This window comes from Micropterus salmoides, unplaced genomic scaffold, assembly GCF_014851395.1.
Source record: "Micropterus salmoides isolate LMB-PRFRI ecotype aquatic unplaced genomic scaffold, ASM1485139v1 Ms_hic_scaffold_7, whole genome shotgun sequence".
NCBI lineage: Eukaryota > Metazoa > Chordata > Actinopteri > Centrarchiformes > Centrarchidae > Micropterus > Micropterus salmoides.
In genome coordinates, this window is record NW_024044459.1 from 26,090,937 (window position 1) to 26,118,477 (window position 27,541).

The 27,541-nt window shown below is 42.3% G+C and overlaps 2 protein-coding genes across 3 annotated transcripts in view; one reads left to right on the plus strand and one right to left on the minus strand.

Moving 5' to 3' along the window:
• Positions 1 to 2,726, minus strand: part of setbp1 (SET binding protein 1) — a 34,487-nt gene extending 31,761 nt beyond the window's left edge. The window contains exon 1 of the mRNA XM_038702898.1: positions 1,838 to 2,726. The gene's annotated coding sequence lies outside the window, so the exon portion shown is untranslated. The remainder of the gene's footprint in view (positions 1 to 1,837) is intronic.
• Positions 2,727 to 9,749: 7,023 nt separating this feature from the next.
• On the plus strand, positions 9,750 to 16,411 carry cdk7 (cyclin-dependent kinase 7). 2 transcript variants are annotated; one of them, XR_005442507.1, is made up of 12 exons: positions 9,750 to 9,879; positions 10,122 to 10,181; positions 10,277 to 10,310; positions 10,417 to 10,484; positions 10,637 to 10,705; positions 12,859 to 12,969; positions 13,072 to 13,190; positions 13,545 to 13,644; positions 13,736 to 13,822; positions 13,913 to 14,062; positions 14,441 to 14,593; positions 14,727 to 14,838. XR_005442507.1 is itself a non-coding variant. In XM_038704160.1 (12 exons), the coding sequence occupies exons 1-12, from the start codon at positions 9,814 to 9,816 to the stop codon at positions 15,992 to 15,994; spliced, it is 1,032 nt and encodes a 343-aa protein (XP_038560088.1). In that variant the 5' UTR covers positions 9,751 to 9,813; the 3' UTR covers positions 15,995 to 16,411. The 2 variants fall into 2 exon arrangements, 1 of the variants encoding a protein (XP_038560088.1); XM_038704160.1 differs by lacking the exon at positions 14,441 to 14,593 and adding an exon at positions 15,966 to 16,411 and having other exon boundaries at positions 9,751 to 9,879; positions 14,727 to 14,865.
• The last annotated feature ends 11,130 nt before the right edge of the window (positions 16,412 to 27,541 follow it).

Below are 27,541 nucleotides of genomic sequence, written 5' to 3' on the forward strand. Positions count from 1 at the left end.
CCCACACGCACACACTCCTCTGGATGAGCCATATGCCAGGTAGCACTAAAACCATCCTCACCTAACTGCCCTGCAGAAGCAGATGAATGTTAAACCATTTTAACTGCAGCAGAAGCCACAAAATGGCTGTCAGCAAAAACACCTCCCTTTCTCCCCAACTGTCTTCCTCCTTCCCCTCACCCCCCCCCCCCAACCTCTGTTCTCTCCCCTCTTCCCTGTGCTACCTCTTTCCTTTACCCTCCACCTCCTACCTCTCCTTCTCTCCCTCCCTCCCTCCCTATTTCTGTGTGCTCTGCCAAAAGGTGCTCCAGTGCTGATATTCTGTTAAGAGCGCCTGCCAACAGTTAGATTTGTCCTTGGATCCCGTTCACATTCCCTCCTCCCCCTCTCTGTGATCCTATTTCGACCCGAGGTATCCAGCTCAGAAGGGGATACACCTAATCGATTTCTCATGCTTTAATTTAAAGGTGGCATGGGCATCTCATTACCTAATAGGTGTTTTAATAGCCTCCTTCATACTTTTACAGCGCAAAAGCGCTGCCAGTGTTTCAACTCCCCCAAACCTGTTAACAAGACAAGATCGATGGTTCCATCCAAGTCTGAATCACCTCTATTATCCATCCCTCAACCCCATTTCTTTCCACCTAGTCACGCACTTCTCTTACAATTGCCCTTGTTCTTTTTTATCCAGCACTCATTTCCACACCTGCAATCCCATATATCCTAGAGACCTGACCATTTTTTCCACACTTTCCCAGACTCATTCAGACTCTATTTATCTTCTGGTGCTGTGACTGAGGTTTCTGGGGGCCGCTGATAATAGTGGCGTTCTGCCATTCACTTTCAGCCCTCACCTTCCTCCACACAGCTAAAGCTGGCCATCACTTTTGGCCACGCTGTTTTCTGACATCCAACAGCTATTGATAAATGCAACCAGAGTGGAGTAGTTCTGGCTTCCACCAATCCCACTACATGCAATGTGGAAGTAAATTTTTATGTACGCTGGCATATTTGTAATGATGCTACAAAGGCTTTTGCAGATTTTGCGCTACAAATGAAAAATATATCAGAATGAAGGCAAACATTAAACACACTCCTTGCATACTGAGTGTGCTTCAACTTGCAACCTCCACTTTGCATTATTCATGTGACATTTGTCTCTCTCCAGCCTCTGTAACTCGACCACAACAAGTAGAAAAACCACATCCAAATCCACTCTTTCAAAATGTCCATAAAATACAGTTGAATGTGACATGACTCATGACTGAATGAAGGAGTTACAACCATCTGCTTGCTGCATCTCACAGACTGTGATGCTATGTGATGGACTATCAATGTCAATGAACATGCAGGAGGTCCACCCCAGTAGAAAAACATTTGAACTAAGCGCGTGGTTAAGCTGGTCCTCGATCAGTGTGTAGTGGACACTTCATCCTGTTGACCTAATTAGCTGTTTTATCTTACTGGCACCTAATTACCAAGGTATTACACAGTTATAATGGATGGAGACAGAGTGGTCCAACATTGCTTGGGGGGGTCTGTGTGTACTTGCGAGATTGTGCGCATGGTGGTGTGAGTATGTGCACGCGTGCGTGTTTAGTCGAATTTGTAGGTATGTGACTAGAAGCAATTTCACATATTTCATGTCAAATAAAAGGATATAAACGGCACTGACATAATATAAAAGACTATATAGGCTAAGGTGGCATGTAAAAATCAAACATAAAAAGCAGACACACACACAGCCGCTAATTTATAACATTAATAACAACACTAACACATTTGCAGGAGAGCGTATTCAGGTGTGGAATGTGGCCAGTCAACCGGGGCTACTTACCCATGTCTAATGTTGTCACACACTCGGCTCGAACGTGTAAATATTTTATCAAGATCATTTACAATCCATTTAGACACACTTTACACAAGCGACGGATGGGATGACAGCCTCCCGGGGAGCTGTCAAGCGGTGCCAGAATGTATGTATATATTTTGTGACAGAAAACCCCGAGGAAAATGGCGTCAACGGTGCTTTGGAAAGGAGAAAAAAAAAGCGAAAATAGGATTTGCAGCCGATCTGATGACAGAAGCAAGGTGGCCGCACAGGGAAAAAATCCAATCGGAAACTTGGCGCTTCTGTCCAATTCCTCACAGAAATAAGATCTTTAGAAGCTCTTGCGGATTGACTCGTGTGGTGGAGAGTGCGTCTCCGATGCCTTGCAGGATCGCTGGTTCACTCGGGGATCTGCACCGCGCTGAGATCCCTAGCAAATCCGCTACTCGGTTGGTAAGGGAGGAGGGGGGGAGTAGGACTGTTACTGCAGTCAAAACAAGCCCGCATCCGACTACAAGCCCAAATCCAGCGGGAAAATATCAGCGGCAAGACCGCGCTTTCAGCCGTCAGCACAGGAGACTGGGGAGCCGAGGCAGGCTACGGTGGTTTAGATCGCTTTCCCTCGCCGGTTGCTTCGGATCAGGGTTCTCTCGCCCTCTCTCTTTCACTCACTCACTCTCTCTGTGTCTCTCTCTCTGCTTTTCCGATCGGTGAATGTCAGGTCCGGGAGCCTGGTGTCTGGTAATGATCTCACCCAGCAGACTGAAAGCTCTGGCTGAGCAGAGCAGAGAGCAGAGGAGAGGAGGAGCGACATCGCCTCCACCTGGCAGCACACGCGTTTAGCGCGTCTCCTTTTGCAACCTTCCCCTAATTCCCATGGCCTTCTCCTGTGGGACCGTAGGCCTAAAGCAAAGGGGGAAAGCAACATCTGGCAAAAGGCTAGTTGTGTTGACTGAGTCACTGCTGTCTTGTACTTTTTGCAAACAGAACTTTTAACATAAATGTTATTTTAACATAAATGTGTAGGCCAATTGGATAAAAGTGTATTGAATCTTGGTTCAAAAATATATAAAAACCAAAAGTTGAATAGTTGATTGCCTTACAGACATTATATTAGAGTTTTTCAAATACAGTTCAACATACCATTGAGCGTGTCAACTTTGTCAAGACTTGAGCCCTGATCAGTCTGTTTTGAGTCAGTCTCTAAGCCAATGTGCTACCAAATTGATCAGTTAATAGTCTAATACCAGAGGGTGCCAGATTCCAATTGCACACCCATGGTCCTTCTTAGTAAAGTTCCAGGAAAATGTACTGTTTTATTTAACCAGAAAAGGGCCTCAGTTAACATCAGGAGTGTTCTGGCCAAGATAGCAGAACCACACACAATACAGAGCTTGCAAAACAGACATGATGAATTAGATAAAATATTAGGAGAATAATCAAGCTCCATAAGATCAAATGGAGTAAGTAAAATATTTAAATAGCATCATGAATCTAACAGATAGGCTACACAGTAGATTAACATTATTCAAATATAAATTCATAAAATGGATGAATAAATCCTAAAACAGTCTGTCTTATTCCAGATTATTCTGGTAAACACTGAAACTAGATCAGCTTTCTTTCCATTCAAAGAGAATGGATTCAAAAATATGCAAAAGAAAAAAAAGTTTCTACTCTCCTCATCTCCAATAGACAGCCATAAACCTCTGCTGAATCATAAGAAAATGCATAAATCTTATCAGATGCTGTTCTTTTGCACTCCTTCAGGGGAGTTATGACGTGAAACATTTTGCAAACCCGTGGGCTAACCTATAAATACAGTTTATCACCTTTGTCTTCATAGGAAATGGTTTGCTCATAAACCACAACTACTGGGATGACTTGAGGTGTGACAGGCACAGTATAATGCGGTCCAACTTAACATGTGTGTTCAGTGAGACAAAAGTTGCCACAACACCCTCCGCTGACACATCAGCTTCAGAGGAAGAAAAGGTGGGTGTGTGAGTGGGGTTGAATGGATAAATAAAGGTAGGTTAAACTGTGGATCTGTGTGTATGTGTGCTGGTGCTTTCCCCTTAATATGTCTAATTACAGCACGGTGGAAAACTCACATCAACCAACCTTGAATAAGCCACAGTTGTTCCATTAATTCATCATTGTCAGAAGTTATGTTTATATATAATGTCTCCATGCAAACCATGACCTTCCTTCTATGGAAAGCATCCATTAACATTACAAACAAGCAATGCAAATGATGTCAGATGACCTTTCTCTCATGGTGCCCCACAGTTACTAGCTGTTACTCATCTCTTGCGTGTGTGGATGTGTGTGTGGTACATGCCCATGTGTAGAGCACCCACTGGGAGGTATTTCATTAGCCGGGGTGGTATTTGTGATTTTGTGCTCACTCATGTAAACACACGTTTCAAACTTGTAGTTTAAAATCTGCAGTGCCATCAGTTGTTTGGGTGTTGCTGCTTTTCACTTCCCCTGCTCTGGCACATTGACTAGAATCACAAATGTGTGTGTATTTATGTTTGTGCACGTGGGTATAAGTGTGTGTGTATTGTGTTTAGAGTCTCTGTTACATTGGCAGTATTTTCACAAGTGTTACAGCAAAAAATGCAGCCCAATCCCTCAGCAACCATTTATTGCCCATTTGCTTATTTCTACCTATGGGCAAGGGGCCATTGCATGTGTTGGGTGTGGGTGCATTTTACTACAAAATGTTAAAATGACAGCATTAATATTGGTCATTGCTTTTAAGTTAATTCTGGCTTATTTCACTGAGGTTCAATAAAGAAAAACTGCAATTACAACTGGGGTTAGGGATAAGATGAGCTCCACATGGGCATTAAAATTAAGCTCATGGTTAAGGTTTTAAGTTAAGGCTGCATTCAAATTTTTATTAATTTGGGGGTTAATTTATGGTTTTGAGGAAGAGAAATACAATTTGACTCTAAGATAGAATAACAACATTGTGCGTGCGTGCGTGCGTGTGCGTTCACATTCATGTGTGTCTATTGATTTGGGATGTGTGCAAGAATACAAAGAGACCCCTGAGATTGAGGGGTCAACAGCTGCTCCCCAACAACCAATCAATTGCAGTGTATCAGTAAACATTACACACAAACACACATGCACACACGTGCACACACAGACGGCACTCTGTTCTCGAATCTGTTGCCATGGATACTAGATACAGGCAGCCAAGAGGGAGCAGTTTTCCAGCTTAAACTGTAAATATTGAATTATGATGGGGAGGAGAGAGACAGCAATGCAGGGCAGCGTTCCTGCCTGAATGATCTAAATAGCTAGATAATCCTTTCATCTCTATTCACCGCTACAGGAAATCTGGTGCATCATTCATGTTCATCAAGTTCAACACAAAAAGATCAATCTGTCTTCCCGATCCAGCCATTTATCTAACTCTCTATTACAGACTGAGGGCTGCCCCCATTCCTTCATCTCACCCTGCCTTTTTGTCTGGAAGAGCTTCATTCCCTCAAGTGGGACGTAAAGTAAATTCTTCCCTGTGCCTTATTAGCAATACATAAAAGTGAATCTCATTCACACCACTTTTCGAAATGCTAAAGCTTTTATGTGGCAACCGTTCCTCTGCGGTTTCATCGATGGGGAGAAAAGAGATTCAGATGAAAAAAGAGAGAAAATGATTTAACAATTAATGAATGCTTTGGCAAATGTTTTAAGTGGGGCCAGTGGAGACTGAGAGAGGAAGAAAAGAGAGACTGAAGGTGATGTCAGTAATTGGTTTGTTGTCTCTATGAATAATATAAGCAGTGGAGTCAGCAGAGCTAGAATAATAATAACACACTGATATTCATAACAAAGCTATAGCACTTGACTGCGCTGGGATGAGGAGCGGTGCGAGTCAACGTGCTAACCTTGAGCTGACATTGTGAGCAGGCAAGACGCACGTACAATCAATGGAGGGCTTTTCTCAGGGAGTCCACTAATCTCGTAGGGCAGCAGAGGGTTCATCAGAGCTGAGAGACCCCTGGGACTGACAGAGGTAATGGGGTTAGCTGAGAGAGGGAGAGTGTGTATGTGTGCGTGCAGAAGAAAAGGTCTTCGCTGTGAGTAAGACAGTGAAAACATGCAGGGAACGTGCACTTGTGCGTTAGAACACGCATGTGTGTGTGTTGCAGATACAGAAGCGCGTAACAAAAGTGCATCTGTGTACGTGTGTGTGCATGTCAAAAGGAGCAAGGGCCATGCTGATAGAGTGGGAAGTTAATGGAACGTGTGACAAGGTTGATTACTGAGGCCTCAGTGATCTGGCTGGGTTAATGAAGTAAATTACTTCTTGGATAACACACCACTCGGGCTATCTCCAGCTCCTGATACAATAAACCAGAATGGCCTTCTCTTCTCCCTCATTTACCTTCAAAAGACAACTGACCCTGCTGACCTTAGTTGCATGAGAAACACAAATTCAGTATACCTGTGGCATTATTGGCTTGAATCTATCCTATAACGCTCTTCTTACATCCTCGACATCCTTTCCCTACTGTCAGAATCAGAATCAGAAACAGCTTTATTGCCTTTGGTGACTATGTGTGTGGCAACAGACATGTGTCTACACAGGCAGACCATGTAATAGAACAAAAAACTGAATGCACAGGCTACATACTGCAATTCACTAAAACATAGCTGCTGAGCATGCAGTGTACTGTCTCTCCGAAGGACTAAAGTGGCCACCTGCCATTTGCACATGCAGCCACACTTGCATATACAATCCTAGACACACACACACACAAACAAAGGGAGAGAGAGAGTTATTGCTAGACTTTGTTCTCCATTTGGGGCTGAGATAGATTCTTTTAACGAGAGCGATAACGATGTCTGAGAGGAGATGCAGACCAGAACAAAACAACAACGCAGATGGAAGCTATGAAAACAACAAAGACAGCCCTAAATGCAGTTGACTGTGGACTCCCTGCTGGCTCTCTCTATGTGAAGAGATGACGCTGCGCCCATCCCCCTGCTACTTATGGGGACATTATCATAATGTTGTCTCTGTATGAGCCAAGCTATCAAGTAGGCTCATCTTGAAGTCCTTCACAAGCCCCTCTTTATGCTGATGCCTCAGATGCTGGAGGAAGACAGTGGTGAACAAAAAAATGTCTGCCCTAATATTTATTCAAACTGACAGTTCTGGCATCTAACAATGCAGCCCAGGACTGACAGTCCCAATTTGATGAATCTCTGCGTTGGTTGTAAACAAACGGCAGCAAGAAAGATAATGGCTGTCCTTCTGTTTGTCCTTTTTCATTGTCTTTTCACCACAGACATCTGCAAAGACGCAAAATGGGCAAAGTGAATCATGCTGTGGACTGTGAGTGGATGGCGTCTTGCAATAACTGTCAGAAGTTAGATAAATTTACGCTCAAATCCAAACCTGGTGTATACAATGCTAAGGGAAGAGACAAATATAAAACAAGCAATAGATTAAGAGCGGCAGCATCTATTAGACACATGAATAATGAATAATTAGTTCTCAGAAACAGATATTGTTTGTCACAGCCTGTGTGAACCATCACACCTCAAACATCCACCCTACAACATCCTGTTGTGTTATAACTGTGCATGTGGTCAAATACAGCTGCATTTGTCTCTGTGTGTGTGTGTGAGTGTGTGTGTGTGTGTGTGTGTGTGTGTGGGCCAATGTGAGAGAGTCAAAGACAAAGAGGAAAACTCCCTAGGTGACAGAACACTGCCACTTCCCCTGAGACTCAGTAAGTAAAACAAAGAGAGAAATGTGCAGCAGGTGTATGATACAGCAGTGACTATGATAGCGCTGAATCATTGTTCTCTTACACATTGAGTTCAGTTAGTCCATTACAATTCCTTTTAAACCTCATCTTTCCATTGTATTGACCTAATAGTAATAATATGATATAATATGACATGACTAAAATGTCAAATAGAGAAATAAATGACTAAAATGTCAAATGGTGATGACCAACTAAAACAGAAAGAGATGGTCTAATATTTGTTTTTGATATGCATCAGGCAAGCAGAAGATTGTGACAGTGTTATGTTCTCCCAGAAGTGGCCTTTCCTCATAATAGTTCACACTTTCATCAGATTTGTAGCTCTCGTTTTCTGCATTTTGACATGACATGCATGGTTTGTGGGTGCTGGTAGTGGCTTAAAACAAATCTGATGGTAAAGTGGTAACATGTGTAACAGAATGTGTGTTGGGCAGGTTGATGCAAAGTGGAAATTCACTGTAAAAAAAAAAAATGTATGAAACATCTTCAGGGATCACCCGAACTGCCTTGTCTTCACTCTCTTTTAAGGACAATTGGTTCAGATTAGCATAGCTTTACAATCAGTGTACAGTGTCTCAGAGGAAAAATGAAGTGGCTACATATCACATGTGTGTACACATACACAAACACAAAAGACACCTGGCCTGCATTTGTTGTTTACTGTACATCGTGTGAATGCTGCCCCGTCTGAAACTGCTTCCCAGCAGCAGGATGTGGTGGTGCGACACGTCCTTGCTCAACAACACCCACTTCCTATGAGTTTGATAAACAGCCCTGCGGTTTCACTCTCCTCCTGCCCGTCAAACAGAGGTGCACACACACCAGCTCAACAGCATCACCATCTGCTAATGTGACATATAACCAGAGAGAGTTATTGTTCATAATGTTATCCATGCTATCATGAGATTTACTGTGACAAACTGTATAAACGCCACCAGAATCATTTATGTATCCATAACTCAGTTGCCGCTCCTCTCTTCCACAGTCTCAGAGAGAGACTGAGGGGAATGAGCACAAGAATGCCCTCAAATCATATCAGAATTAGAGGAGGACATCAATATGTCACATTTGTTTTAGAGTGAGTGATGCAAATGGGTCTGAGTTATGTCCGCCACTGGACGCATTACAGTAAGCCCACCTGTGTGTCCCTAAAGGTGATGATAGAATACCAGTAAAGTCTTAGACTGCTGCTAGAGTCTCTTCTCTTCTCTTCTCTTCTCTTCTCTGCTTGCTTGGGCACATACGGTCCTGTCAGTCACATCTGTGAGCTGTCAGGGAATGAATGAGCATGCATCTGGGGGGAGAATGAGGGGTGTATTAGGCCTGCTGATCCTTCTCACTCCTCTTGTCAAACTTAACATGAAAATGAAAGTCAGTGGAGGGAGAGAAAGTGTGTGTGTGTGTGTGTGTGTGTGTGTGTGTGTGAGGCAGAGAGGGTCAAAGGAGAGGAGCCATGCCTAATCCTGTGGGATGTGAGGGTATCTACTGTTTATGGAGATGGGATGCAGAGATGTGTTCAGCGGTGCATGGATCACAAAACCTTCCTAACTGACAGAGGAGACTCCCAAGAGACCAATGTCAAACTGCAAACTGCTAAAAAAAAAATGGGGAAAAAGGCAAACTGTCTCTCTCTTAGCTGTATTGTGTATTGCATCATAACTGAATTGTTGAACTTTCATTGATTAAAAAATCATACGAATTGCAGTATGAAAATCTGTTGCATTATTATTACCATTCTTAGTAGTCATGGTTGTAGAAAACCCTGTAAAATATATAATATAATACAATATGACATATAATATAGTATAATATAAAACACATTGTAAAACAAAGGTACAAGGCAATTTCCTTTGAATCTCAAATTTAAATTAAATAAAATACATCAAAATAGAATAAACAGAAATAAAATAAACAGAATAAGTTATTTTTTGCTAAACCTGCTGCATAAGCTTATCTCTTTGTAAGTCATTTGATAAAAGAACAGTTTGAGCAGATTATTCTTTCATTATTTAAGAAATCATACTAAACGTAATATGCTAAATATTTTTGTAGTAGACGGACAACTTGAGCCGGTAGGTGGTGGTGTTGGTCAAAATAAAACCTCATTTAACCCGGAAAAAGTACTTGCGGACCTTTAACAAGGCAGGAAGTGTCTCCTCGTGAAACTGACAGTTAGCTATCATGGCGCTTGATGTAAAGTCCAGATCCAAGCGATACGAGAAACTGGATTTCCTCGGAGAGGGTCAGGTAGGTAGAGACGAACACCAGTGATTTCGGTCCTTATATCTGACTGCTCTCCTCCTTTGCAGGTTCTGGCAAGGTGTGCAGACAGCATGATGACAGCAAGCTAGCAGGCGTTAGCTCGTTGCTATTGTCAACAAAGCCTTGCTGGTTCATGCTCTTGTGCTTAGCAGCAGATGTGATGGTGAAAACAAAATATTTTGTGGGTTTTGTTTCTGTACACGCTGCTCTGTGTTTCTCTTCTCCAGTTTGCCACAGTGTACAAAGCCAGGGACAAAACTACGGATACTATAGTTGCCATTAAAAAGGTACAAGTAATTAGTTAAAATTTGGACTTTTGTTAGCTTAATGCTATTCTGATAATTAACACCTAACGTTAAATGTTGTCTTTGTTTCTTGGCAGATTAAGGTTGGCCACAGAACTGAGGCTAAAGATGGTAAATGCTGACTGCCTAATAGCACCCTTCTAATTTTTTTACCACACCTTGCAGTTCTTTGCCCTCCACCTGGTAATGATTGGAATTTAAATTTTATAATCAATAGGTATTAATAGGACTGCTCTTCGAGAAATCAAACTGCTGCAGGAACTGCATCATCCAAATATCATTGGGGTAGGTAAACATTAATTTTGTGATAATATGTTTGTACTTTCATATTCATATGCTAGTGGTATTTGGGAGGGAACAAGAATTAGCTTTCTATATTGTAAGCAGTCTCCTAATTTGAACCGAGAATTAACATTTCATGTGCTGTGTGTATTTAGCTGCTGGATGCCTTCGGACACAAATCTAACATCAGCCTGGTGTTTGATTTCATGGAAACAGATCTGGAGGTAAGAACGGTTCTTCAATCTCTCTGTCTGTGTCTTTCCAGGAACAGACAAAGTAACATGAATATTATGCACTCTCATACAACAGCCCAATGACAAGATTTTTATTTCACTAAATTGTAACTGTTTTTAGTCAGTTGTTTGTTTCCTAAAACTTTTAATGTCTCGTGGCTTTGCTTATACTTCCGTAATGTCTCCTAAATAACTTAAACTTAACAAAATGTTACTAACTAGATAACGATTAGCATTTTAGACTTAAAAAAAAACCTCTACTGGTTTGCCTGTAACAGCACCTGCTAATGTTATGCAGTATAATGCGAATCAATAGTTGAATGATTACCAATACCATAAACAGCAGCCCAAAGGATTGACGCAGAGTTGAATCATCACCTTTTGAATTAGATCATAGTGTACAGATTGTTTTTATGGAGATTTACATCACTCAATCTAATGCATTGTAATATAATTATGTTGTATTTCATTAGTGGGCCACCATTTTTATTACTTCCCCCTTACTAGAGTTTGGCGAAAGAGCATTTTAAAGTTGGTTTCATATTACTAAATTCTTTCTTTAAAGAGGTGGTATTATGGTTTTTGGCTTTTTTCCCTCTCCTTTATTGAGTTATATATCTTTTTTGTGCATGTACTAGGTTTGCAAAGTGAAAAAGCCCAAAGTCCACCCCAAAGGGAGTTCCCATCTCCCACAGAAAACACTGCTGTGAAATTCCTGAAAACAGCTCGTTTGTAGCCCAGCCTTTACTTCCCTTTCTTGTGAGGTCACAATGAAAATACGTGTCATAATGCTCGCTGAGCGGCTAGTCCGAGATGCCCTCAAAAACACAGGTGGAAAAACACTGAGCTGCAGCACACCTCTCCTCTCTCTTCCAAACACTAGCTACCCTCAAGCAGTCAATTGACATGAAGTTGTTATTGTGATGTAGAGACAGAGCTCAGTTAAAACTTTATGGATGAAAGATACTTTTGTTACAGATTAATAAGTCAACAACTCTGAAACTAATGCTCCAGTCCAAATTGCCAACCTGGTCGGCAACATGTAGCCTTCAGCTGAATCGAAGCTGTTTACCGGCCTTTCGATGACCTGCCCTTCTCTGCTTCCGATTGGCTAGTAGTCCTTAACTAGGAGCTGCACATATGCAACTCCCAACAAAGATAATTTAGAGACAAGATGTATCACTCCATAGCTAAAAACAAAGCCTACAACACAGGGTGAAAAGAGCGCTGCAGCAATGTGCAGTATGACAAAAATATGGTGTTTTTTGAAAATTAAAACATGTAAACCTGTTCTGGTACAACCCCTAAATAGGATTTTGAATCTGAAAATGAGCATAATACCACCTCTTTAAGTGTGTGTGTTAACTGTGATAGTAAATAGTTTGCTGTTGTGTTCACCTTCCAATTCTGCGAATGAAAGGTCAAAAAAGGAGCGAATAGATGAAAACATTGTGATCGAGGGGACTAAGGTCAGATAACATACAGAGTACTACATGAACATATGAGCAGACAACAGCGATTGCAGTGTGAGTGCTCTCATCTAACCATTAATTGGTTCTACAAGGTCACTAAAGCTTTTTTTGCCTATCTCCTTCTCTGGTTTGTTTTAGCATACAAGGCTCCAGATGGGTGCCCACCACCAATACATTAGACTCTAATAGAACGATGCAAAACAAGATAAACGCGCTTTCAAAAAATCAATATCACTCTGCTCTTGACTCTCAATGAAATGATGCCATTTGCGGCTCGCAGGCAGCGGATAGGACAGACATGAGAATTAAATAAGATGCTCATCTGATTAACATCGCTGAAAGACTATTTTAGGCCCCATGCTTAGATTTGACTGTATGAGCTTATCAACTACAGATGTTCGATGCTTTTCTTGCCAATAGCTTTACAGGGAATGATGAAGCCCAGTGTTTTTGGAGCTGGCAGAACAATGGAGGTTCTGGGTAAGAGGTTGATTCTGCTGTGTAGCTTGGCTCCAGCTGTGTCTACTTCTTCACAGACATATATCCCAGTAGTCTTTAATTATCTTATCTGCTCCTGATAAGTGTAATTTCATTTTTAATATGTTGCATTAAGTAATGAGTGAAGATTATTAGTTGTCAAGCTTTACACCCCCCCTTTTTTTTCTTTAAAAGGTGATCATCAAAGACACCAGCCTAGTCCTCACTCCAGCCAACATCAAAGCCTACATCCTCATGACTCTACAGGGATTAGAGTATATGCACCAACACTGGGTCTTACACAGGGTAAGAGTGTGCGCACACACACACACACACACACACACACACACACACACACACACACACACACAGTCTATTATCTACATTGTGATACTTTTGTATGTCCAGGATCTGAAGCCCAACAATCTGCTGTTAGATGGCAACGGAGTGTTGAAGTTGGCTGATTTTGGTTTGGCCAAATCCTTTGGCAGCCCCAACAGAGTCTACACGCATCAAGTTGTTACCAGGTCTGTGCTTTTTGTCCGTCTTATTATGTTAATAAAACAAAACAAAACTTAGACTTTTCTGTTTATTCTTCTGTGTTCTCATTGTGGGCTTAAATACGTTGAATGTATCTCATAAGGCGATAAATAAGCCCCTGGTTAAGATGTGTGTAACCTCGCATATTATTTAAAATAAATTACTTAGACCCATGTAAAGCAGCAAATCTCACCTTCTCCTGGTTAAAGAGTCTCAGGGTCCCCTATGTGTTGGAGGTGTTATTCTAGCAGAATTCAACTTCTTACTAGAAGAGAAGTGTACTGTATGCCTGGTCAAGAGGTTTAACTCTCTGTCTCTGTGTTTACGGATCTGTTTCCCAGGTGGTACCGCTCCCCTGAGCTCCTGTTTGGCGCCAGGATGTACGGTGTGGGTGTTGACATGTGGGCAGTGGGATGCATCTTGGCAGAGTTACTCCTTCGGGTACACAAACTTCACTTCAAAGAGATATTCATACAGTAACACGCGATGCTGTTATTTTTGTATCCATGTCTCTCTGTCTCCTTTGCTGTAGATACCATTCCTTCCTGGAGACTCTGATCTTGACCAGCTGACTAAGATCTTTGAGGCTCTTGGGACGGCCACAGAAGAGACATGGCCTGTTGGTATCCCCCCCGTGCTGTTTGTTTGTTTGTTTTAACTTTCCTCATGTGAGGATCCTTGTGTTCATTTTTGTCAAATGTCTCTGCAGGGAGTGAGTAGTCTACCAGACTATGTGTCCTTTAAAATATTTCCTGGCACACCTCTGGAACATATATTTAGTGCAGCTGGAGACGACTTACTAGAGCTGCTACAGGGTCTCTTCACCTTTAACCCCTCGATGAGGACCACAGCTACACAGGTTAAGTGCAGTAGCTATTCACACTTTTACAGTACCAGAGTAATGTATGATGGGTAATTGTGTGCAGAAATGTAAGACCACAGCTAGCTTAAATGTCTTTTCTACCATTTTACAATTTTCATTTTCAGTTGGGAAATAAATCTGAATTTTCTAAAAGCCATGTTGGATTATTTTGTACTTACATTTAATGATTTATCTTAACTTTTAAAGTCTGTTTAAAATACGTATTTTATATTTAAATGTACATGTTTTGAGGGATACATTTTCTATATTCCATGGCAAGTTCTGAGTGAATATGTTTCAAGAAAATCATACAATCGAATGTTAACCTGTAAGATGTCTCTAGAGTCTATCAACATAATGTTTTTTTTTTTACAGAGCACTTTTGAAAACTTACAGTCAGCATAAAAGACAAATTAAAAAGAAAGGAGCAGAAAGAGTATGATACAAGGAATAGAACAATGTATGGCATGTATGCATGTCTTGGAAACCGTTGTTTCCTGTAGCCCTTTGCATTTCTGGAAAAAAAAGGTGACAGAGAAATATACAAGATGTATAGATATACTTTGTGAACCTGCAGTATACTAGTAGACATTTCTGTCTGAGGAATGATTGCCCATCTGCAAGTGATTACATGTGTATACGTCTGTCTTTTGTTTTCCAGGCTCTTAAGATGGGGTACTTCAGTAATCGACCTGGTCCCACTCCTGGTCCCCAACTCCCCCGACCTAACTGTTCAGTTGAGGCTTTGAGGGAGAAGGAAACAATCGGGCTCAAGAGAAAAATCGAGGGCCTGGAGACAAGTAATAAAAACACATTAGCTGATAGTTGCTATATATACCCATAATCCACCAAGTATATTTGCTATATATGTACCTGTGACCTTGATATACCCGTGGTCAAACAAATTTGTTCAATATTATTGGGGTAAAACTCTTTCAAATGTGGTCTGAACAGTAAAAGGGAAAGTGTCTGCAGCAGAATGTATGAGGCCAAATTTGAAAGGACATTTTAGAACATCCTACTCAGACCAAACTTACATATTGCATGTTGTGAATTTTAGTCTAGTGAACTGTTCCTGTTCACAGTTATGCACACTACGGTCACAAATCTAGAATAGCACTTGACTGAACCTAGCAATTCAAAGGGTGTTGGCTGCACATTTAACTGCAGTTAGACATTTAGAATACAGTGAAGTAGAACACACACGCATACAGGGGTAGGATGTATTTTACTGAAGGAGGAAATTGGTGTTACTGGGAGGTTCAAAGCTTTTCCAGCTCCTCCTCTGGTTTTGAAAATATCTGGGTTGACTATTCGCTATGCTCTATGCTACACTATATTACAGAGAGATACAAATACTTACAGTAGATTGAAACTTTAGTGGTTAGCAGAGTGCTCATTATAGGCTTGTTGTATACATTTTAAAAACAACCCACATTGACAAAAGGGCTATACAGATCAGATCAGAGCAGATAGCTAAACAAACCTATATTTTAAGCCAGAGAGGCCAGGATAGGGGCGATAGGTTCCCTTTTTCCAGGTGCCTGTCAGGAGCCTGGCTGCAGTATTCTGGACCAGTTGCAGGCGTGACAACGACTTCTGACTGATCCCTGTATACAGGGAGTTGCAGTGGTCTAAGCAGGAGGATATAAAGGCACGGTTTACTTTCTTGAGATCTTAAGAAGACAGAAATGGCTGGTACACAGCTGGAAAAAAAAATCTGGCTTTTACTACTGCATGGACTTGCTTGTCAAACTTAAAGGCAGTATCATGTATCACACCAGGTTTTTTGACATGGGGTTAAACAAGGGTGGACAGGTTGCCAAGACTGTTGGTGTGGCTGTGTTCTGAAGTGCTTTTTAAAAAATGTTTCTAACAACTGTCTTTGTATTATTTTCAGCTGTGATGAAGAAGAAGCTAATTTTTTGACCAGATGGGACCTGGTAAATCAGATGATCATTATCTTCACAGCATTACGTGGCTCAGCTTTCCCACATTGCTCAGGATTGTCAGCTGGAATGAAAAAAAATATAGTGGAGGGGAAAAAAGCTCGGATTTAGTTGACTTTAGGACATTTTAGAGTAGCTATCAGTTGAGAATTGTGCCTAAGGTTAGCTCAGAGTATCCAAGGTGCTGCTTTGTACAGCATTTCATTCAGCAATTGATGACGACAACAAAAAATCTGTGATCATTAATGTTCGCTCTGGTCTTTATTCTTTGTAACAATGATGCCTGCACTCTGGGAGCCTGTTTGGAATATGTCTATTTATGACAAGTCTGGTTTATTTTGATGTATATGTATTTTTATTTTTTGTATGTAAGACCAATAAATGGTACAAATGCATATATGGGACTGTAAGTTGATGACTTTATCTCACTATGAAACAGTGTAATATATGATTTTTATTTAAATATTTGTCCTCAGCAGTAGTAAGACATGATTGTGAGAATGTTCCTACTAGTTTACAATACACTGACTTCATGTGGGAAGTATTTAAACAGCCTACTTTCTCACCTGTTGAATATGTGTGGGCAGAAATATACTTGTTGTTTATTTAGTGAGAGTCAGAGGGGAAATGGTGTGTGTAAATGTGTGTTTATGCGACATAAGCCTTGTCTTCAGGGCAGACAGGGTGACGCCTGGCTTGACAGTGTCATGAATCAATGTGCCACTAGACATATCTTTCCCACCCTGTCCTTTCTCTTCGATGTTACCGTGATCCAACGCAATCTGACATGTCAGAGGCCTGATACCTTGGCAGGCACTCTGCTACCCTTTTGGTTTTCTGTCAAACGGGATCAGATTGTGAGATTAGAGGATGTCAAAGCTGAAAAATTCAGTCTTTATATTTAATCAAATCTATTTCTTATTCTATAACAAAAGCCAGTGCCGATTTGTGTTTTCTGTGTAATGGCAGTCGCAATGAGATCATGCTTACATTTCTTGATTTGACAAAAAAGTATAATTGCAAATGTTACTATCCACTTATTCAGTGTGACCATGTTTTGGAGCATATGGGTTCATGGATTTGACGTCATGGTCCCCTAGATTCTTAAACAAGGCACCCTGTGTGATTCATGCCTATTTGAAAAGGTCCACAATACAGCACTGAGAGGGGACACAATGACTGTGGGGCGGCGGTTAGTGACTACAGTGTGTGTATGTGTTGGGTGACTGGGTCAGATGACAGTTTTGGCAAATAGCAGCGCAGTAATAGAAAGCAACAGTAGCCGCCTTATCAGCTCAGCCTCATAGACGAGCCATTTCATTGGCCAGGAAAGCCACTGTTGGAACCAACACACTATTCCCACATGCTGTTGCAGAACATGAGCACAGGGTATGTGGGAGAAAATAAGACTTGCTCATATGTCTGAATCAGCAAGACATGCATGTGGTTTGAACTGCAGTGGGATGACTAAGACCTTAGCATGACTAATGCAGTGTAGAGACTTATGTAAAGAAGAATTTAACCAAAAGTCAAAGATCTCTGTGTGCACAGTTACTATAAGTTAAGGTACGTTACTATTAGTTATTGAAACAGGTTTACTAGTCTCCCTGAAGAGAAAATACATCATGTGAGATTGAAGATAAGGGCTGTTTTATGTTTTATTGCTCATTATATAGGATTTAGGGATTACACTTTTTAGTAAAATGTTCTTCATTTCTGAATGATTTTTTTTTTTTAAACTGTTTTAGGAAGGGAACTTTTTTAGTGGCATATTTTATTCGTTTTATGAAGTTATGTTCATGTCTGACAAATGTTTAAGCACTGCAAAACTATATTCGACTTACAAGTCTTGTGTGCTGGGCACTTGAATATTATGTGCATGACACAACAACAACAAAGCATAACATAATGCCAGGTTGATTTTCCTCTTCAAGCTATAAGTATAAGAAAAGAAAAAAATATTTTAGGGCAAATTGGGTCAATAAGGTCTCTCTATTCAGTTATTGCCTAAACTTGGCTTACTTGGAGGAAGGATATTACCAATTATCTGTCCTAATGGGATCATTATTTTTTAACTTATTTTATGCCACTAAAAAATTCCAATTATTCAACATAAAAGAGTGTGGGACTTAAATGACAAGACAATATGAGGGTTATGAGAACTGCCTATCACCAATAGGTTCCAATTCGGTTAACATTATGTGGGGCATTATTATAATTTGATGCAGCAATATTACTATGTAGCCCACTATAGATCTTCTTTCTTTCTTTCTTTCTTTCTAATTTCATAAACCAATGAGCCTTTCTGATGGATATAAATGTATTGTTTCTTATGTAAGTAGTATATTAGGGGCAGCTTTGTGCTATGGGTCCTCTATGGGTCCCTCCCATAGAGGAAGGAGGGGGTGATGAGAGCTGGTGTGGATTTTATGTATGCTTTTTTCTTAACTGTGGTTAAACTGTCTTATAGTAAATAATAATGACAATTAAACTTTCTCAGTAACAAGCTGTTTCAAATGTATGAACACATTATTTACTTTATTCCTTCTTGTTTTAAACTTTCTCAGTAACAAAATTTTACAAATGCATGAGTGATTATTTTTCGTTTTTTCTGTGACTCTTAAGGATGGTGACGGTAACCTGCGGCGTTGCCAGAGAGGAGAAAAAGAGCATTTATTTTATTGAAGTAATATGGGGATCTACACAGCAAGGAGAAAAAGGAGGAGGAGAAAACTACTTAAATTGTCTCCTGTTGATAGGCTAGTAGATTGGGTGTTCTCTATCTCGGCTTAGATCACATCCTAATGTAGGACGCACAGGTGTCGCAGGATAAAACCGGAAAAAAGACTTTGGCCCAGAGTTAGACTCAATTCCCTCAGATAGAGATGGCAAGGGAGATTTTTTAGAATCCACTGTGTTAATAAAGCAACCTTAAGAAACTGCCATGCGATAGCCTATAGTGTAACTGGGAAGGCTGTCGACTTGAGATGAAGGCGTAGCTATGTAGATCCGATTGATGCTGGGAGAAATATCAAGATTTTTAAGTAAATAATGCAGCGTTTCTTGTCTTGGTGATGGCGTGCCTGTATAGCCTAATATGTGGGGGCGTGTGTGAGTCTCTGACATGCAGTAACACTTGTTGTGAAAAGAGTCAAACGCCAGAGTTAGTGAATCGTGATGGACTATTTGTGAAAAACAAAACGGATGGCGATCACAGATAGTTGGTGATCCTCAATATGAATATGTTATTACGGGGTAGATCCGTTTTTTAACTGTATGATGCAGTGAACTTGGGGGGGTGATGAGAGTCAGTATGGATTTTATATGCTTTTTCTTAACTGTGACTAAACTGTCTTACAGTAAATAATAATGACAATTAAACTTTCTCAATAAAAAAATGTTTCAAATGCGTGAGTGATTATTTACTCTTTTCGTTCTTGTTTTAAACTTTCATAGTAACAAAATGTTTACAAATGCATGAGAGATTATTTAGGCTACTCTTCTCGTTCTTCTGTGGCTCTTAAGGACAGTAATTGCAATAACCTGCGGCCTTGCCAGAGAGGAGAAAAAGAGCATTTATTTTATTGAAGTAACATGGTGACCTACATAGAAAGGAGAAAAAAGATACTTAAAATTGTCTCCTATTAGGGTAGTAGATTGGGTGACATTTATTTCAGCTTAAATCACATCCTAATGTTGGACGCACAGCTGCTGCAGATAGAGAATGCAACCTCAGGTTACTTTTATGTTACTGTTTCTACATGTTAGAAACCCCTGTGTTAATACTGTATGACGATTAAACTATCTCAGAAACTAAGTGTTTCAAGTGTGTGAGTGATTAATAATAATACAGGGTTGGTGGACTGATTTTCAGCCAAAAAAAGAGCTTCATTTGGTTAAGCTTTAGCCTACCTATATTTTAAAATAGATGTCATTAGTAAAACATCTTAAGTAGTTTTCTCTTCATTTATAATCTAAACTAAATGCGATAGCATGCATTAAAACAGTGTGCATGAGTGTATCGTTAAAACCCCTGAGCCACCCTCCTAGCGCGATAAACATTGCACATATGGTAGCCTAGTATTAAGATACGACCTCGTTTTATCGGTGGGCTACTATTATGTATAGGAAGTTTTGCGTGTCTCCCCTTAACTGCGAGGAGAGGGTATGTGGGACCTGCAGGCTATGAGAGTGGGTGGGGAGATGAGGAGGTGGAGAACATGGGAGTTTACAGAGACCCTGATAAAAGGGTTAAAAGTTACAGAGAGGTCATTTACCACCTCCTACTGCCATGCAGGTGTAAAAGAATGCTGATGTCCCGCTGCTAAAACACTTCAGCTTCCAGTGGAAGTTGAGCTTAAAGGCCGTCCCTCAGTATTCCCATGATGCAATGCGATGAAGAGAGTTTTGTTAAAATGTGCTTATAAGTGTCCTATTTGTTTGAAATACGAAAGATACTTGATACGTGATTTATGCTATTTTAAACGTGTCTGCTTATAATATAATGTTTTTTGTTGTTAATTGTCATTCTTGTGATAGTTTACACTTGAAACCATGAGTTAAGGAATGTTTCATTTTATAAGTACAGCCACACTGCATATGGTTTAAGTTGTGGGCTGGTTGCATACAATTCAGATTGATTGCAGAAGATTTCAAGTGGTGAATAAAACAGCGGATGTCATTCTAAAGTTTTTTGAAGGTCTTCATCATAACGGTAGTTACGTATTGTAACTCCAGATTCTATGAGTATATGTGCAGCCCTCTAAGGCTATCGCTATTGGGTTTACCCCTACGCGGCCTGTGCGGCACTGAGAAATTTTGTCTTTGCCCACCCACAGCGTGGGCCTCTCCTACATCGGCACCTTGTATATATACAACAGTGAGACCCAGCCTTCGGCTCCCAAATGCTTTTTCTTCAGCATTGAGAACCAAGGTCCAGTGAGGCCTACAACTTAGAGGGCTGCGCCTATACTCATAGAATCTGGAGTTACAGTACGTAACTACCGTTCTATTTCGTATAGGCTACGCCCTCTAAGGCTATCGCTACTGGGTTAGAGGCGAAGCAGGATGAGTCAACGCCTCACTGGCCCATACAGTACCACGAAGCACAAAAACCCACCTGCCCAGAGCCATGAAAATGAGCCACCCAGTCACCCGCTGTCCGCGGCATTGGCGTCGGCATGCGCACAAGGACCAATGGCGCGACATGGGAGGCCGAGGGCCGATCCATGCGTAATAAAACGGGGAACTGGATGGAGGACCCCACAGCTGCACAGATGCCGGCGGGGTCGCTCCCCCCCACCGTCCCGTGGAAGAGGGCGCACCGCACACACAAGGGAAGAACACTCAGCCAAAACACTCAATACTGAGTGAGTCAGTGAGAAACGAGACACATCCCGTAGGTAGAAACAGACGAAAGAGCACGGGGAAGGCCAAGAGGCCGCCATGCAGATGTCGTCCACTGTCATTCCGCCGTTCAGTGCCACAGAAGAGGATAAGCCTCTCGTGGAGTGCGCCCTGATGCTGTCCAGGGGGGACTCACCGGCCGACATATAGGCCTGTGAAATAGCCTCGCACAGCCAGTGAGACAGGCGATGCGCTGACAGGGTAAGTCCAAGGGACTGCTCCCTGTAGTGCACAAACAAGCACTGCGAACGGTGCCAGGCGGCCGTGTGTGCCACATAACAGAACAGTGCACGCACTGGGCAGAGGAGGTGGGATGTAGCGTCATCCACAGATTCATGGGGGGCGGGGAAAGAAGCCTGAGAGAGTAATCACCCGAGATCGAAAGGAGCTGGTGATGCACTTAGGCATGAATGAAGGATTGGGACGCATAACGGCCGAGCTGCCGTCACCCTGAATCCTGAGACAGGACGGAGCCACAGACAGGGCAGCCAGATCGCTGACTCTCTTGGTAAGTAAAACGACCTTGGCCGAAAGCAATCTCAGGTCCGCCGTCTCTAAAGGCTCAAATGGGACTTGGGTCAACGCACGTAAGACCAGCACCAAATCCCACTGTGGAGCAACAGGCCACATCACCGGCCTGCGTCCCCCTACCCCTTTCAAGAAACGCTTCACCAGGGGAAGCGAACACCGTTCTGTCCCCGAAGCCATATTGACAGGAAGAAATGGCAGCAGCGTAGAATAATAATAATAATAATAATAATAATCTTTTTTTGTAGAGCACTTTTCAAAAACAAGTTACAAAGTGCTTTAACAAGTGTAAAGAAAATAATACCCAAGAGACAATAAAAAAAAAAATACAAGATAAAAGCAAGAAAACATTGAAAAGACTAAATTACACGTTTAAGATAAATATAAAATTAGTAAAATACAATAAAATAAAAGGGATAAAATAAAGTCAAATAAGATCGGGAAAGGCTCTCCTATAAAAGTATGTTTTAAGAAGGGACTTAAAAGAGTTCACTGACTCAGCTGACTTGACTTCCTCGGGCAGGCTGTTCCAGAGCCTCGGGGCCCTGACAGCAAACGCTCTGTCCCCTTTAGTTTTCAGTCGAGACTCTGGAACAGACAACAGACCTCTGCCCGAGGATCTCAAGGTACGTGCTGGTGTGTATGGGACTAAAAGTTCAGAAATATAACAGGGCGAGAGGCCATGAAGAGCTTTAAAAGTGATCAATAGAATTTTAAAGTCAATTCTAAAACATACTGGGAGCCAGTGTAATGAAGCTAAAATAGGAGTAATGTGGTCATATTTCTTTGTTCTGGTTAAAAGCCTGGCAGCTGAGTTCTGGACAGTCTGGAGCTGATCAATAGATTTTTGGGTTAAACAGGTGAAAAGGCTGTTGCAATAATCCAGGCGTGATGAGATGAAGGCGTGTAAAATGGTCTCGGTGTCCTTAAAAGTTAACATAGATCGAATTTTTGCTATATTTCTAAGTTGATAAAAACATGATTGAACAAGCTTTGTGGTGTGCTGCTCGAAATTTAAATTACTATCAAACCAAACACCAAGGTTCTTTGCCACAGGCTTAATGTGATTTACTAGGGAACCAGCAGATGGCAGTATTTGATTTGCCATCTGTTGGGACCCGATGACCAGGATTTCTGTTTTGTCTGAGTTCAGCTGGAGGAAATTATTTGACATCCATTTTTTAACTTCACAAAGGCAGTTGTTAAGTGAACTCAGCATTCCAGGGTCTGTGGATCTGACGGGCAAGTATATTTGTGTGTCATCAGCATAAATATTAAAAGAAATACCATGTTTATGGATAATATGTCCAAGGGGAAGCAGATACAAGGAAAACAAAATGGGTCCTAAGACCGACCCCTGAGGCACACTATATTTAACTGGACAGAACGAGGAGACATAGTTGTTTACAGACACGCAAAACTTCCTATTTGACAGGTAGGATGAAAACCATTCTAGGGCAGTACCAGAGATCCCCACCCAGTGCCTCAGTCTGTCTAACATGATGTTGTGATCAATGGTGTCAAAAGCAGCGCTAAGGTCCAGGAGTACAAGGACTGAGCACATGCCTTCATCAGCAGACATTAAAAGGTCATTGGTGACTTTAAGCAGGGCAGTCTCAGTGCTGTGGTACTTCCTAAAACCAGACTGAAACTTTTCAAATATTTTGTTATTTTCCAGTACAGTGAGCAGCTGTTTGGACACAATTCTTTCTAGAATCTTTGCAATAAAAGGCAGTTTTGAAATTGGTCTAAAATTATGCGGGAGGGAGGGATCTAAACCAGGTTTCTTTAAAAGTGGGTTCACGCAAGCCGTTTTAAAATAATCAGGGACACAACCAGTAGATAGGGAGCTGTTCAAAACAGAGATCAAATGGGGCCCAACAGAATCTATTACTTTCAGTAAAAACTTTGTAGGTATAACATCAAGTGGGCTGGAGGACACTCTCATTTGTGATACTGTTTTTAAAAGCTCAGACAAGTCGATGGGATAAAACTGGTTAAAACTCTCTTGTTGCTGGTGAGGGACCTCTGAGTAAGAGGCGGTGGGGGTAATAGAGACTCTGATTGACACCACCTTATTGGTAAAGTAAGATAAAAACAATTCACAGTCATCATTACTTCCAGCTGAGGCACAAGGAGGGGTTGGGTTTACCAGCTGATCCACAGTCTTAAACAGAAACCTGGGATTGTGTTTATGTGTAGTAATGAGTTCAGAAAAATAGTGTGTTCTCGCATCCTTAACCATGTTATTGTAGTTAATTAATAAATCCTTCAGACTGAGGTAATAGACTTGGAGACTGCATTTTTTCCATCTGCGCTCTGCTTTCCTGCATTCCCTTTTTAGGCTGCGAATGCTGTCATTTATCCAGGGTTGCTTACTAGCTTTAGACGTAGGCCTAACCTTTAGAGGAGCAGTAATATTTAGTGACGACATACAGATATGATTGAAGTGATCAACCAGATTTTTGGTGTTGGAATCAGACAGGTGTTGGCTTTGGCTCTGATAGAATGCGCAAAACTTTGAAACACTTTGTTCATTAAAGAAGCGAGAACACACGGAGCTTGGTGAGGCGGCATGAGTAACAGGCGAATCGCAGCTAAAAACAATACATCTGTGGTCAGATATGGTCATGTCCACTAATTCCACAGAGGAAATGCTGACACCCAGGGTAAAAACCAAGTCCAGCGTATGACCACGGTTATGTGTTTGCCCTTTGACATGTTGTTTGAAGTTAAAAGAAGTGGTTATATTTAAAAAGTCAGTTGCATTAACATTGTTGGGGTCATCAACATGAATATTAAAATCGCCACAAAGAACAATTCTGTCATAATTTAAAACCAGAGTAGATAAAAATTCAGGAAGTTCTGATGAAAATCCTCCAGGCGGTTTTGGGGGGCGATAAATTATAACAAATATGATAGGTTGCAGCCCTCCAACTTTAAGAGTGAGAACTTCAAAGGAGTTAAATTCATCACAGCCTACTTGATGACATTTTAATTTTTCCTATACACGCTCATTAGCCCACCACCACGACCACTGACCCTCGGTTGACTAAAACAATCATATTGAGGCGGACACAGTTCAGCTAGCTGGCTATAGTCATTCATTTGCAACCAGGATTCAGTTAAAAACATAAAATCTAGATTTGCAGACAAGATAAAATCATTTAAGATAAAAGTCTTACTTGAAAGTGATCTCACATTGAAGAGAGCCATTTTAAATGAGTTTGTTCTGGGTGCTGGAGTTGGTGCAGTTGTCCTAATCCTTAAGAGATTACTATTATTTCTGTGTGGGATGTGCACGTTTCGGTTTACTGGTCTATGCGTGATGATGACAGGAATAGAAGTCTTTGGAACAGCGCTGGTAGCAGACGGCTTTACATGCCAGCAGGTGGAGACAGTTGTTTGTGGCAGTGAGGCAGAGATGTGTTCAGTGAGCGGTGGTGTGTCCAGGTGTGCTGCATGAATGATTAGTCATTCACGTAAGTCATGTGTGGACCGCACCACATGCTGTATGTGAGCAGCTAACATTTCTGAGCCCCGTTTGTTTGGGTGAAGTCCGTCTGTCTTAAAAAGAGGCATTCTTTGTCAGAAAATATTAAAATTATCCACATAACACACACAATGAGCCCTGCAGGCGGACTGGAGCCAGTCGTGGAGGCCAAGGAGTTTACTGAAGCGGCCAGCACCGCGACCAACTGTGGGAATGGGACCAGAGATAAAAACTGATTTTCCACACTGCTTTAAAAAGTTAAGAAGACGGTTAAAATCTGATTTTGTCAGCTCAGACTGCTTAAGAGCTTTGTCATTTGGCAGGGAGACTCGAAGCCGCAGGTGAATCCGCTGGATGGACCGGAGTGTCGTTAGACAAGGCTGCATAGCGGTTGGAGAGGCCGATGGACGGAGGAGAGGCAGCCACATCCGAGCCTCTCTTGCAGCCACGGACCACCACTTCAGCCCAGGTTGACTGATGCTTCGGAGTCGAGCAGGATGAAAGCCTCGGAAGGGTAGAGGGGTCCCAAAACATGGATGTTAGCGGTTGCGCTAAGAGAAACAATCTGTTTGGCTTGTACTGAAGCCACATCCATAAAGCCAGTCAGCAGGGAATCTTTCTCTTTGAGTTCCTCTGAAAGTCGTCGGATGTCTTCTATAAGGTCAGCAGTTCAGTTATCTCGGCTAGCATAGTCACCGGAGCTTTGTTGCGGTCAGTAGCGTTGATCGCGTTTTTACGGTCATCTAGCTTAAAATCCATGTCGGATGACTAAAATCCTTAACCCACGTAAAACTTAAGTTAAAAACTTAAGTTAAATAAAAAGGATATAAGAAATGTAACGAAAAAGAGTGGATTAAAACTGGATAAGAGTCCAGTTTAAGACGGAGCTTCCGACAGGTGGCTACAGACGCCAACGCATGCGCAGAGTGCAGATGAATCACTGCTGCAACCTCCCCATGTGCAGGAGGCCCAGGGGGACCACCACGTGAGCCACTGACATGAGGCCCTGAAGCCTCATGAAGCTGAGCCCGCAGTTGCCTCAGGCTGGCCGTGGCATTGAATCCGGTGGGCCTGTGTCTGCCAGACGGCCATCGGTGCAGCAGTGACAGCTGAGGCGGCACACTCGGTGAGCTGCGCGCTGGCTCCCTTGCTAATTTCCTCTTTTTCCTCCTCTGTCATGGTGGTGGAGTTAGCCGCCAGCTTGGTGAAGAACGAGGCGATCAGCAGCGTGTTGTTGGCAGAGGCGGAACTCAGAAAAGAGCACTGGTAGGTCCTGTCAGTGATGTGAGCCAAACACTGCGCCGCCTGGGAGGCCAGTACGGGGCGCCGTCTGGACGCTGTCTGGCCTGGCTTAAACCCGAAGAAGGTGATGAGGTTGGGCTCCAGGGGAGGGACTGGGGAAAAACCCAGATCCGTAAATCCCTCCACCTTGGTAATGGGAACGTAGGTGGAGCCGGGAGCCCGGAGAGCCTTCGGATCCATAGTGGCACCCTCCTGATACCGTTTAATCGGAGGGAAGCACGGCCAGACGAAGGTTGGAACGGGGGAAGCGAGGAGCCGCTGGGAGACCCGCGGATAGAGAGAGCGGAGTCACCGACTCCTGCTCATCTGGCAGCAGCATTCCCATGGTTTCGTCCAGCGAGTGTGTGGGCTGCCGCCCTTCCTCGTCCTGGACGGCGAAGTTATCCGCCCGGCGTTGCCGCTCCTTGGGGAGAGCGCAGTACATGGAGTGTGAGCCAGGGGTAAGCGCCTTGGCTGGCGTGCACCGGACAGAGGCACGACTCGCATCGGGGATGTAGGTCCCCAGGCAGGATGAAGCCTGTCTCGCAGATGCGACACAGCCGGACGGTGGTGGCATCGTCCTGCCCCATTCTCACCGGCCAGGAGGAAGGCATCATCGGATTCTTCGTAGCTGGTTGCTTCTTCCTCATCCGGTCTTGTAGCTCTATAGATAGCTCAGGGCTGAAGAAAAATGGGAGCCGCAGGCAAGGTCATCATATCTGGCTCCGGTTCGGCAGGGCAGAGGTGGATCTGTTTGCCAACAAGGAGAACGCTCAGTGCGCCTTTGCTCACCCACTTTGGCCTCCCTGGCTGCTGTAT

Bases quoted from the DNA above. Each gene is read 5' to 3' on its own strand.
- cdk7 (XM_038704160.1), top strand. From the start codon at position 9,814: ATGGCGCTTGATGTAAAGTCCAGATCCAAGCGATACGAGAAACTGGAT. The intron at 9,880-10,121 runs GTAGGTAGAGAC...TCTCTTCTCCAG, and splicing joins ATTTCCTCGGAGAGGGTCAG to TTTGCCACAGTGTACAAAGC. The intron at 10,485-10,636 runs GTAGGTAAACAT...GTGTGTATTTAG, and splicing joins ATCATCCAAATATCATTGGG to CTGCTGGATGCCTTCGGACA.